Source organism: Anas acuta, chromosome 5, assembly GCF_963932015.1.
Source record: "Anas acuta chromosome 5, bAnaAcu1.1, whole genome shotgun sequence".
Classification (NCBI taxonomy): domain Eukaryota; kingdom Metazoa; phylum Chordata; class Aves; order Anseriformes; family Anatidae; genus Anas; species Anas acuta.
In genome coordinates this window covers 53,862,039-53,875,195 of record NC_088983.1, presented here as the reverse complement: position 1 = coordinate 53,875,195, position 13,157 = coordinate 53,862,039, and the positions used below count along the sequence as shown (strand labels likewise).

Here is a 13,157-nt window from a genome sequence, read left to right as displayed (position 1 = left end):
ACACAGTCACAAAACACAGCTTTTGACTTCAGCTTGAGGTACAAAAAGAGAACAAAAATGATGTAAGTTTTAGGCCCAATTCAGTATGGGACATGTTTTCCATAAAGCACTATGTATTAACTCTCTTGGAATGCCAATTCCATCTTATCACCCCTCATCCAGGTCTTTAAAGAACTCAAGGGTCAGAAATGAGTAAATTAGCAAAAATCACCCCACCCCAATACATAAACTTACTAGTCACTTCAGAAGCTGTAGCCCCAGGACTTTCAACTCCAGGATATTTGCACAATGTGGAAGTTGTTTACACAAATAAATGGAATTCAAAGCAGTGACAGGTCCACCTCTTTAACAAGCAAGTCACCTATAAGAGCTAGCATTTCTCTACACATCATCAATGTAAACTTTGCTGAGACTGAGCTAAGAACAGTAAAAATGAACTAACCAGTCAGCAATAAAATTATCTCTGCTTACAGTAGGCAGAGAGTAACTTCTACCGTGTAATCAGTGGTTCACCTAACTGGGTTTTCAGTCTGGAACTCCTCTGTCCTGACTGGAGGAATGGTTATGATTAGGAGAGGTCACAGGACCTTAAAAAAAAAAAATAAAACCTTTTTCTTCCCGGCCCTTAAATTAGCTTCTAGCCAACTATGTGTTTGACTCCAACTCCCAGCATATGTCTGGATGACCAAGAGAAACTAGTACAGCAGGGCTTTACACTTACTGAACTCATTTTTTCCTTTATTTTTTTTCTGACATAGCTTTTGTTCCTCTCTGCCTGTGAAACAGAGTTAAAGATCTTCATCTCTCATTGCTACTGCAATTGTTATAGCCGATGCTGTCTGAAGCATTTCATCCAAACTAGCAACAAGAGCACCACGCAGAAGCTGACAAGGTATAGTCATTGAATTTACTGCCCAAAAGTGAGGTTACCAGTGCTGCCAGCACAGTCCTGCTTGGTGAAAGTCTTAGTTTCATTAGCAGCCCTTATTTCTTACTGATCAAGTGCCACAACTTGCCTCCTTTCTGCTCTTCAGGGTAGCTGTGCATACATTTGGGTAGTGGAAAGGTCCCAGCTAGAGAAGTCCTGCTAGCAGAAAAGCATTACACTCATGGTCACAGCAGGTGGAGGACTATCAAATGATCATTGGAGGGAATTAAACACAGTTTGGTTCAAAGATATTCACAAATGCTTTGTAGGCTTCTCTGCCCAGTCCTTCCAGAGAGAAAGGTAAACATTACATATATGCTCTGCTAAGAGGAATAAGTAGAGTGACATGCCCAAGAGCACAGAACAAGAGACTAAAAGTTGATGGAGGAATCCTGGAGTCCAGTTGTGATCATTAAAAGCCAAACTAGTTAAGAGAAAAGGACCAAAAGTAAATCATGCCAGAACAGACAGTGGGCTCAGCTGCCAAGATGCAGCAGAATAAACTGGCTTCTGCTCAGCAACCGCTGGCAGCAGTGGCTCCATGGCTGATGCAGTGCATGGCCCTCACCCACCTCTTTGCACTCACGACTGACTGGCTCTGGAGCCATGTTGTGGCTGGCAGCTGTGATCATTGCACTGCTGGTGCTCTTGTTTCGCGCGTGGCCTTTCCTGAAGACAGCTTTAGAAGGGCTCTGGAGCTGAGGGTGCAGCTCCCAGTTTGGAGATGAAGGTGTGGATGTGATCACAAGCGTCTTCAGAGCTGTCACCTCTGCCTGCAGCATGTCGATCTGCGAGAGACAAGGCGAGAGTCACCAGCACCAACCCAGCACAGAGAGCAAGTCACAGACAGCACAGTTCTCACCTTTCCCCGTGCTTCCTTCAGCTGTTTCTCTGCTGCCGCCTGTTTCGTGTTCGCTTCTCTCACCATCTTGTGTGCTTCCTGGATCAGAAAGAGTTTTAGTCTGTCTGCTGCAGTTCCATCTCATAAAGCCACCAAGGCAGGCCAAAGCTCTGCCACATCACAGGCAAGCAAGGGGACAGACATCACTGCCACATCCGAGGGTTTTACTCTACTAGATGTGAAGAGTTCTCCCCCAGAATTTCCCAGAAAAAGGGTCTCAGGTCCTGGAGTGCATCCCCCTTCTAGGAGTATAATTGACTAAACTGGCTAAGAGTTTAGCTGGCTGAGTCCAAGGTCGTAATCTTCACTGATAAAAGGTGCTGTGAAGAAAGCTAGAAGCAAGAGCCTGCCCCTCCTTGCCCTTGGGATTTGTTCTAAGGCTGATGCTTTAACACTGGCACCCACCTGTGCTACATTTCAGCCATCTAGCAGTTGTGTCTGCACCCCATCCACTGCTCCTGCAATCCTGACTCTAAGCCTGGGGTTTGTCTCCTGGCTTGACCTCAGCCATGTGTCACCACTGCACGCTTGCTGGCTGACCACTGGACTGTTTCTCACCCTGATCACCATCTCTGGCAAAGATCCTGACCCAGACTCCACATCCTTGCTCATCCACTGGTTGAGGTCACTGCTCTCCTGCCCTCTCCTGACTTGTTATTGCACTCTGCTCCCACTTCCTTTGTGGCCTGGCCAGCCCTCGCTGCTCTGGGCATGGCTGCAACGCAGCAGCGGTAGCTCAGGTGGGGACTAAACAAGACTAGCCTGAAAGCATCTCCCACAGGAAGGGTGAGGTGGGTGCTGTCGGTCTCAGCTGAGGCCACCCCACAGCACGGCCTGGAAGCACTTTGTCCAAGGCCACCAAAGGAAGGAGAAATCCCTCGGGTGTGCTGTCTCTAAGCTCACTGTGAGCCTGGCAGCCAGCTGTCCAGAAGGGGGATGCTCTCTAGGCGCTCCCACTCAGCACCAGCCTGTGCTTCAAAGGTGCAGCTGGGCTCTGGCTTCCCTCACTGTGCAGTCAGATCTAGAGAACAGAGCTGTTGGCAACGGGATCTTGTCAGGATTGAGCTTGACAAGAACCACATCACCAAAAAAAATAAAGCAAAACACCACCACAAACATCACCGCCACAAACAGACCTTCTGAACCCTCACTGGAGCTGAGCGTACAGGGGACATCCAGCTTGCTCCTACCCCAAGCAAGGGCTGACACGAGCCAGGGACTCATCTCTGCTACACAGCAGCCGCTGCTCAGATTGCAGAGCAGGCACAGGGCAGGGAGTCACGCTCTGGGCATCCCCATATCTGGTTTTGCTTGGGTTTGCAACCACAGCCCCATACCTGCTGTGCTATTTATCACCATACAGCTGTGAGGAGGGGAAAGGAACACATGCAAACCCTCCCCAGGAGCAGGTACCAGCTCCTGTGGGGCTCTGCTGGCAGCTCTGCGCAGCTTTTCACTGAGAAAGAACAACAGAGGGAAGGAGGAAGCTGTGCGAGGTGATACGGCTGTGGAAGTCCTTTGAGGTAGACTTTCTCTGGAGTTGGAAGCGAGCTGAGTTTTAAGAAATGATGGGAAAAGGAAAAGGGTGGTACCTCAAACAGGCTAGCTGTTAACTCCTCTAGCTCCTGCTCCAGTTGTTCCCTGACTTTTGACAGTCTCTCACATTCTTTGTCCTTCAGCTTCAGCTCCTGTTGAGGAAGACAAGAGGGATTCATGAGCTCCTAGCAAACCTACCCCTGCGTGGATCACAGGCCCAGGACTCCTGTCGCAGCACTCGGTGCCACCCAAGGCATCCCTCCACAAGTCGTGGTGGGCTTCTCAGGTTGGCATTGCTCGTTTGCCATCAGCAATGAGGCTGCACAGTAAGCACTGCCCACCTCAAGCTGCTCTCTGCATACCACAGACCCCTGTAGCAGGTTTCTGGGACTAATTTGGACATTGGCCCAGGGACTTTGGACCATCCTAGTAACTGCTGTCCTGTTCCAAAGCGCTTTATGACCACATCAATCTCTCTCCCCTTTTGCCTACCCCAGATTCCTGCACAGCCACATCCAGACCTTGCTCCCCCATGACCTCTGCAACACCCCCCACTGCTCAAGTCTGTGCCTCCATCCTCAGCTCTTCTCACACGCTCCAGGCTTTACCTTCTGTGCTTTGTGCAGCTCCTCCTTCAGGAACTCGGATCCCTTCTCACGGATCTCCACCGAGGAGCTGCGGAGACGGGAGACGTTGCACTGCTCAGCGGACTGGCTCTCATCCCCCGGTCCAGCATCCTGGCACCCAGTCTCTGGCTCCTCCTTGCTGCCTTTGGATGGCATCAGTGGCTTCCAGTATCCCACAGCTGGTTCCTTCTGGCTGTCTTCCTCCAGATGGGTCTGGCTGTAGGGGATCAGCACAGTCAAACTTTACATGGGGGTTATCAGCAAACCTACCAGGCCGAGAGGGAGCCCCAGAGGCAACACTGAGACACACCAGGCTGCATTTCCCCAGTATTTCAAGAAGGCTGAGCAGTATTGCACCGAACAGGGCACTCAGTAGCGTGCTCTGCTTGCTGGTAGAGCTGCAGCGGGCACTCAAAAGGTTGTGGGCCTCTGTGCTGCAGGAATTTGACTCTCAAAACCAGGACCTGATTCAAAACCAGGACTAGGAAGTGATTCGCAGCCCCCCTCTAACACTCCCAGCACGCCTACCGCCAGCCTCCGTTACCCCTAGGCTGGGCTTGCTTACCCTCAGCACAAGACTTTCCAGGGAGAGAAAGTCCTAAACAAACCATTTTCTCACAACCAGACCTTCAAACAGGAGCTGAAAGAACCAGCAGGGACACAGCACAGAGCCCAGGAGCCTGGTAGGCAGGACCACACCACCCAGAAGCACGCACGGGTCTGAAGGACGACCAGAAGACAAAGCCAGCACAGCTCCCACACTCCCTAGCAATATACAGACCCTTCACGGCAAACCCAGCCTTCACCCCTCCTCTTTAAACTGTTGTTTTTCCACCAAAGCCCTCCACGGTGCTGCCTAGAGCAGCGTATCCTCACTGAGCTGGGATGAAGCCCTGCGCCTCAGTTCCAAAGGCTGGCACGTACAGATGTAACAGAGACAGGAAATCAGAAAAGTCACCCGGGACACGGCTCCCCAGCGCTCAGTAGGACTTTGTCAGCTGCTGGCACGCTAACACAGCCCGAGACTGATGAATCGAGCAGGCTTTGCAGCTGCTGGGGTCTTACGGGAGGGAAAAGCAGACTTGGATGTCCACGTGGCAGGCGCTGCAATCACGGTGCTGCCTGGAGCGTGTGCATCACTCCCTGCGCAGAGCTGTCCTCGCACGGTCACCTGCCACTTGAAGCCCGAGGGAGTGCAATCAAGCCTTGTGTACGTGGAAGCTTTCTATCATGTCCAGCCACTCGGCAGCACTCGCACACTGCTCTGCAGATTAACCAGCTCCAGTTATCTGTAACAAGCCTTAGCTGAGCTGCGGAGCTATCCTTTGGCATGCACAGCATCGGTCCCTCCTCCTGCACGCTGCCTGGCTGCTGCCTCTTGCCCACTACCTTCTGGTGCAAAGAAGCCATCACCTTTTACCATTTAGGGTCCCCTCCCGTTCTTCCCAGTTTCCAATCTCTATTTTTCTCTCCTGGTCTTGCTGCACCTCCTGCATTCCAACCAGACCCCGCTCTTTCCCTCTCACTCTGACCCCAGCCCCATACTGTACATCAGAGCACAGACCACAGAGAACAAGCTTGTATCCTCAGCCACGCACAGCTCAATACAACCTTGATCTCTCTGATCTCATCTAAATTAAAAAAAGGCAGTCTAATCATTAGGTCCAGCTGCAGACAAGCCTTTTTCACCTAGGCTATGCCACCTGGCAGCAGCATGATGCCCTTGCCTTTTCTACTCAAATAGTCCTTGGGCAATGCAGGTACCTTCCTTCTCCTCAGAGCTGTACAGGAGCACTGGCTGTCTGCAGTGAACTTTCAAAGAGGGAAAGCAACAGCAGCTAGTTCAGCTTAGGTATCACAGGAATAACATGAAAAAGACACAGCGAAATCTCTGAATCCTTGGAAAACTAAAGCACAGGACCACCCATCATGCTATGCAAACTGGGCAGCAGTTTTGCTACTGAACTGGGAAAGGTGGACGGACATTACAGTCAGAACCACAGATTTTGGTGGCCTCTTAGTAGAGCAAGAACAAGTGAGAATATCAACTCTGGAAGATAGGAAAGGATACAGAAGGAAAATGGGGTCCTGTTGACTTCACCTGTTGTTTTGTTTTTTTTTTACTTAACTTTCGTTGGGAAAATCTTGGGGGGGAGGCTCATTCTGGTAATAACACTAAATTTGGAAATTTGGAAGTGTAGAAAATAACGTTGGGAAAGGGCATGAAAACAAAAATCATTTTGGTCAGAGGGAAAAGGACAGACAGCGCTGCCATGCGAAGATAATTCACCTCAAGCTATTCATCACACTGGAACTGCTAGATAAAAAACAATGCACACGAACGCATACACCTGAGTGAGTGACCCATGACCAACAGGAATTCCCATACTGTGTGTGCTTCTACTCCTTTAGGTGCAAGAGAGCAGACAAGTGTGCATTACACAGTGTTCAGGCTGTGCAGCACTTCTTTTATGCAGTTTGGCCGCTCTGTTGACGTGTTTCGTTCATCAGAGGACAGGCTAAACTGCATAGACGAAATAAAATGGTTTAGAAAGGTCAAAATTAGCTAACATGTATCGCGTACCTAAACAGCAACATTGCTAATGGAATAAGTAGGTCTCCAAAGACTTCACTCAGGAAGGGGAGGTACCCAGCAAAGGAATGACCCAATGGAAAGGAATGAAACCCATTACAGGAAGGTGGGGAGTCGATGAAAACAACTCATCCTAGCCACACAAAAATCAGGGGAGGTTTTCTGCAGTGGATTTGCCGTGAAGCAGGGAGAGCATTCCCAACAGAACGGTTTGTTCAACAGTTAAACCATTTCTCAGACGGCAGAGTGAGAGCCCTCTCTGCCATGGACTTCTGAGATTAGGCAGGGACCACATCTCCCCAGGCGCTCCTGCGTTGGACAGGAAACTCACCAGAAGGACCCCAGCTCCTGTGATCAGAAGAGAACAAAAAACAAAGCAGGGAGGAAAAAATAAATTCAAACCCAAACAGCTGAAAAAAAAAATGAGGACATTTCAATAGTCCACTTAACTACTAAGAGTTAACCTATCCCATATATAACAAGGAAAAAAAAATGTTTCTTAATGACTTAAGTTCTCAGTTGAAAGTTATCTGTCTTGGAAGACACGCATGCTTCTGTATACACAAGCAGGATGGAAGAAAAGTGGAAGACAGGCAGGAATGGAACAAGCCCCATCTACACCATCTCCATAATGCCAAGGGACCTAAAAACCTACCCCAAAAAATCATCTCCTCTTCTATAATGGAATAGCTCATTCTCCATGTTGTGCAAACAGAATTGCCAAGAAAGCCTTGGTTCTGCTGACTTCTGCCCAGCCAAGCCTTTATCTCCATTCTCCAGCTGGGGTTTGAAATACACACCCTGAGCAACCAAAGGACCACATACGTTTGTGCCCTCCTGCTATTGCTAGCCTGACTGGTGGCCGTATTCCTCAGAAAAATGTATCATATGCTAATGGTCCCCCACATACACGAAAAATGCAAAAATCAGGGGGAAAAAAATCCCAACAAACAAGCAAATAATAATAAAAAAAAGAACTAAAAAAATATACATTAAAAAAAAAAAAAGCCACACGCACCACAACCTTCTAAAGTTGGATTCTGTAGAAAAAGCAAAAAAATGTGCAGGATCCGCAGTTTTTCCAGCAGGCCCCACGTTTCCTGCAGTGCTGATCTGACAGGGTTATTTCCTGTACGAGCAGCCTGCGGGTCCCTCCAGGTTAAACTCCAGCCTGCCGAGGAGGGCTCGAGCGTGCCATGATGGTGGGAACAGCCCCGTAGCTGCTGCGGGGTGCTGCCACCAGCCGAAATCAGCCCATGGAGAAGCACTCGCCTGTCCCACCGGGCACTCGGCAGCTCGCTCCCTGAAGCTTTTGCCCTGGTGAAACTTACGGGAGTGGTGTATAGAAATGTAACGCACAGCTCCTAGCTCTTAGGTTGGCCTCGGCGGACGGCAATCAGGCACTGCGTTCTGGTGTCTGTGCTGGTGGATATTCTTGTGTCTGAGCTGGTGAATGCTCTCGGGTCCGAACTGGGGAATATTCCTGTGTCTGGGCTGGGGAGCGCTCGCTATCAGCCTCCTGCCTCCTTACGCGGATCTCATCTCGCTATCTGCGTCCCACCGCCCGCGCTAAGGCTTGGCTGCACTCTTTGGACTCTCCCCGAGGCTTGCAGCTGCGGGGACACGAGGCGTGAAGGGCTCCGAGCCCAATGGAAAACCGGGGAGAACCCAACCCCAAATCCAAACCCAAACCCAAACCCAACCCCACCGGCGAGCGGGCACAGCTCGGCAGCCCCACCGCGACCCCGACCCCAGCCCCAAATCCCAGACCCGGGGGGCTCCCCCACCGCCCCCCCAGCCCCTGTCCGCCCACCCAGAGCCTCGGAAGCCCCCCGTGGCCGCGGTTCCCCGGCACCTACCCCCGCCTCATGCCGCGTCCCCCCGGCGGAGCCGCGCCGCTCCTCACGGCGGTGGCGGCGACGCAGGAGGAGGAGGAAGAGGAGGAGGAGGAGGAGCGGCCGCTGCCCCCATGGCCCCGAGCCCACCCGGGCCCGCCTCAAGGGCCTCGCTCCCGCCTGCGGGGAGGGGACGGGCCGGCAGGGGAGGGGAGGAGAAGGGGAAGGGAGGACCGAGGGGCCCCCCGCACGATCCCGGCAGCGGCGGGAGGAGCGAGTGCGTGAGGCCGCCCCGCGGCGCTGACGGGACGGGCTCGGCCCGCCCTGAGGGGCCAGCTCCGTCCTCAGAGCTCCGGCTTCCAGGCAAAGCGTGCCAGGCTCTTCATAATAAAAATATGGAATCATGGAAGAGAAGTGTAGAGTCATGAAGCCCTCCAAGATCATCCAACCATCCCCCTACCACCGATATCACACACCAAACCGTGCCCCCAAGCACCACGTCCAACCTCTCCTTGAACACCCACAGGGAAGGTGACTCCACCACCTCCCTGGGCAACCCATCCAACTGCCTGACTGCTCTTTCTGAACAGAAACATCTCCTCCTTTCCAACCTGAGCCTCCCCTGGCACGCCTTGAGGCCATTCCCTCTCGTCCTCTCACCAGTTATCTGCAAGAAGATGCCAACCCCCAGCTCCCCACACCTTCCTTTCAGGTAGTTGCAGAGAGACAGACACAATCCCGGACCTTGTGATTACGTGGAGGAGACTGGAAGTCATGTGGAAGGCCTAGAGGATAGATAAAAGATAAACACTAATTTCAGAACTTCTGTCAGTGTCTTGATTTAGAGTTCCTGAGTCCGGATGTCAGAGGTCTGCACTGCTGGGGTTAGCTAAGGTTTGCAGAGGGACAACCTCTGCTGTGATGCTGCCACAGAGGAAGCAGCTATAAGCAACTTTAGGTCACTGCAGTTTATAGACTGCTCGGCTGGAGGGGTCCTTGAGGGCTGGTGTATGCTCAGCGAGGGATTCAGACTGGTACCAGTGACTACTAACACCTTTACGCTGCACATAAACACATCGTCGCTCCCCAGCACAGAGCATGCCCTTGGAGTCCTGCTGAAACAGCTATATGGGCTCAGTAGGAAACCCAGGGATTTAAAGAAGCAACAACATACAGGAAAGTGAAAGGATAGGAATTTTTAAATTCAGCATTCAGAGAAAGCACTGGAGCTTCCGTACCCTTACCTGAGTGAGATGAGTTGGTCTCATTGTTACTGAGCTTTGGGCTTTGGCTATCATGGCTCCAGTTTTTAGCTAGCTCATCCTCGTACTTGTCAGCCCCGGGAGGCTGAGGGAGCACGGCTGCCCTCCCGGTAGATGAGAGCAGCCTTGTAGCCACAAATTTACATCCTCTCTGCCAAGCAGAGGGAACACACTGTTCTCTGTCCACTGCTTCTCCTCCCCCTGCATCACCACATGTGCACAGAGGAGCCCTTGTACCCAGGACGTTACTGATCTGGAAAGCTTTTTCCTCTCTTGGGCCTGATCTACGAGCACAGAGTGGCGAAAAGGGTCAGCCCCAGAAGTGAGCAAGTAATGCCTGGGGCATTTGGAAATGACCAATCCACTACACAGCCAGCCACTGAAATCAAGAGGAGCTGTGCTTCTAGGAAAGAAGCTCTCCCTCTCTCTGTGCTTCCCCCTCTCTGGGGCATTAACTACAGGCAGAAAGACAGCTGTCACTTTGAGCATTCCCCAGCAAGTTGCCCAAAGAAGCACACATCCAAGTCACTGGGGTATGTCTGCCTGCTAGGAACAAAAAGGGCAAAGCATTCCTGCTGTTACCCCAGGCCCCAAATGGGTCCACAACAGCCTCTGGATTGACTGCACTGCAATTTTGGCGAGCAGTGCCTGCCCCTGCTCTCGCAGGTCACCTTCAAAGCATTTTCTCCAGATCAGTCCTTCCTCCACTTTTCCTGTTGCTTCTCACCTTGCCATTGCCAAGGGCTCTTGTCCAGGCAGTGATATCCCTCCCAAAATTTTTGAACACTGTGGAACACCACACCAGGGCAATTCCATGTCCCAGCATCTCCTGATTGTCCATGTCACCTACAGCCCTGCCCTTGTTATCTTCAGGGAAATTTTGGGAGAAGGGAGGAGATCTTCAGCTTTGCAAGGCAGCACCAGAACTAATCAGTCGTCACTGTTATCTCCCAAGGCCTGGCTGGGAGGGATGGAGGGTCCTCAGATTAGGAAGGCAGAATTGCTTCCAAGATCCAACAAAGGCAGGAAGAGAACTGATAAATCAGTCAGGAAGCATTAAGAGAGGATGTACCGGGGATGCAGAATCCCAGTCCTTTACAGAAATACTTGTCACAAGGTAAAAGTGGCATGTGTCCTGCCTCACTCCCAAAGGACAGGCAGATCAGTGAAGGAAGCCTGGACAAACCCTGAGACTTCCCAATGCCCAGATGAATGGGGTGGCTCAGCAGAGCAGAACTAGCACATATCAGTACCAAGCTGCAGGTTATCATTTGAGCTGCCATGAGGCAGCAAAAACTTCTGCCTTTCCACAGCCTCTGAGCAAGGTTATCTGTCCCCCAGGCAGCGCTATGAAGTGTTCTTGAGTGTCTAATTCAGCAGCTAGTGAGACACACAGAGCTGGCTCCCACCTGTGGCTTAAAGAGAGGCCAGCAAGCCACCAGACAACCTTAAAGCCTCAGCATAGTTGGAAGCTCTAACCCTCATCTCACACCATGCAAGTGCATTGCTCTCTCCCACGTTATTTCCCATATACATTTCATGGAAATTGAAAAATCACTGACCTCTGTGCTGCTTTAAGGGTATCTGGTCAAGGGCCTCTTCCCAAGGCAATAAGGGATAAAAGAAAGGGAAGAAGTGATGAGAACCAAATCTGATCAGTCACGCTAATTTCTGAGAGCATGTGAGCAGCATTTCTTCCAGCAGGGTTATCTGATGGATGACTTCTACGCTGGGAGGCAATCATAAGAAACAAACCTCCCAGTCACACTAATTGGTGGGCTAATGAGCTACAGGCATCATTTCCAGGAAGGATGAACCTTGCATCTGATAAGATTGTGAACCAAGGGGCCCCAGGCTGGGAAGGTGCAGAAACTGCAGAGGTCTGCAAACCCATGGCGAGTGTGCAGGTGGAAGGGGTATCAGGAAGAGCAAAGAGGAGGGATAGGTATAAAAAGGATTTAAAAGAGTCAGTTGTGTGTGAAAAGGGACTGGTCAGTACACTTGTCTGGCTGTACCTCATAGACTACAGTCTGTCCTATCTTTCATTAAAATATTTTCATAAGGATCTCTGTGTCTTTGCACTCTCCTATGTGTGTGTGAGCTGCAAGGTTTAAGTGCAAGCTAAAGCTGGGGGACCACGTAGGTATTTGAGGGATGATAGGGGGTGATTGACAGAAAGAGGGGCCATGCCAGTACCTGTGGGATCTGGGGAAGATCTGGACAGACAGAGGGGCTGTGCCTGGTACTCAAAGGATCTGTGAAAGTGTGTGTGCTTGTGAACCTAGAGAGCGATGTCTGTGTGCCTTCACTAATGAACTTATGTCTCTACCAGAGGAGGAAGGTGTCTCAGCTCCCTGTGCCTGTTTTACATGAGTCCTGTGTCTAAGTGCTGCTGAAGGCAGCCCTCGACCAGGGCAGCCTTTATGGCTGGCTGTATCAGTGCCCTGTCTCTGTGTCTCTGAGATATGTGCTACCAGCTGAGCCTCCAAATGGGAAGGTGGCAGCCACGTCCCCATGCCTGGGCAGGGACCCTGGGTCCCCGGGCACTGGGCTGGATCCCAGCAGCTCCTGGGGAGTGGCTGGGGGAGGAAGCCACTGGCTTCTTTCTTTTTACCTTCCTTCACAATAAATACCATTTTGCCTCCTGCAAGCCTCCCAGCAAGGTACATTCCTGTTGTGAAGGCCCTGACATGGTACCTCCCCACAGCCACAGGTCTTTGGTCACACATTTTATTCCCCATATTTTATCCTTCCCACTTCCACTGCCCATGCTCCCTCACCTGCATCCACTCGTCCCCAGCCACCCACATAGCTCCCCACAGATCCAGCTCACCTGGCTACTAAACCCCAACTCTTCCCTTCCTGGCCTCCCTTATCACATGCCTCGCATCCTCCCTGCTGGTATCCAGCCCTGTACAATCCTCATTCTCCCTTTGTTTCTCATCCAGACACAGAAACATCTCAGTAATGCTCTCTGTATCCTCCTGAGAGTCAGGTCCAGTCAGGTCCCTTGCTCCCACAGCTTCACTTTCACAAAGGAGAGGACCCCCCACCTCTGTTATTCAGAGGCAATTGCTAACACACCCGTACTGAGTAACTGTCGAACCACCAGGGCTAAGCAGAAATTCCCCCTTTTTTGGACAGGAGATAGGTAGGTGGGTCTGTTTCCAGTGGTCCTAGTTCCTTTGTGTAGACAGCAAGCTCTCCACCTCCACACCATCCCGACCCCTCACAGCTCCTCCCAGAGAGCTCACATCTACCTCTGAATAGGTCACATGCAGAATAGGAGTAAAAATCCTGAGTTTGGTTTAAACAGGTTAAAGGGCTGCCCTACAAAGCAAAAGCAGCTCTTGGCTAGGACAGCCTGCCAGCATGAGTGCTGTCTAGTTGTGGGAGGGGGTTGAAGCCCCACCGCTGGCTGCCTTGTCTGCTCAGGGATTCAGATCCCACCACCAAAACAAAAAAAATAAAAAATA

The 13,157-nt window shown here is 51.3% G+C and overlaps 1 protein-coding gene across 10 annotated transcripts in view; it reads right to left on the bottom strand.

Annotated features, from left to right (window-relative positions):
* The window catches only part of RAB3IL1 (RAB3A interacting protein like 1), a 32,268-nt gene that overhangs the window by 8,574 nt on the left and 10,537 nt on the right, over positions 1-13,157 (bottom strand). The window contains exons 1-6 of one of the 10 annotated variants that reach the window (XM_068684909.1): positions 9,664-9,732; positions 9,080-9,204; positions 3,974-4,208; positions 3,422-3,517; positions 1,791-1,868; positions 1,501-1,716 (exon numbers count right to left, since the gene is read on the bottom strand). In XM_068684909.1, coding sequence (XP_068541010.1) covers positions 1,501-1,716; positions 1,791-1,868; positions 3,422-3,517; positions 3,974-4,208; positions 9,080-9,204; positions 9,664-9,717 — 804 coding nt within the window. In that variant the 5' untranslated portion in view covers positions 9,718-9,732. Of the gene's footprint in view, positions 1-1,500; positions 1,717-1,790; positions 1,869-3,421; positions 3,518-3,973; positions 4,233-5,056; positions 6,275-6,355; positions 6,394-7,915; positions 8,198-8,443; positions 8,706-9,079; positions 9,205-9,663; positions 9,733-13,157 lie in introns of those variants that run through there. The other 9 variants (XM_068684911.1, XM_068684917.1, XM_068684908.1 and 6 more) reach the window with 9 other exon arrangements.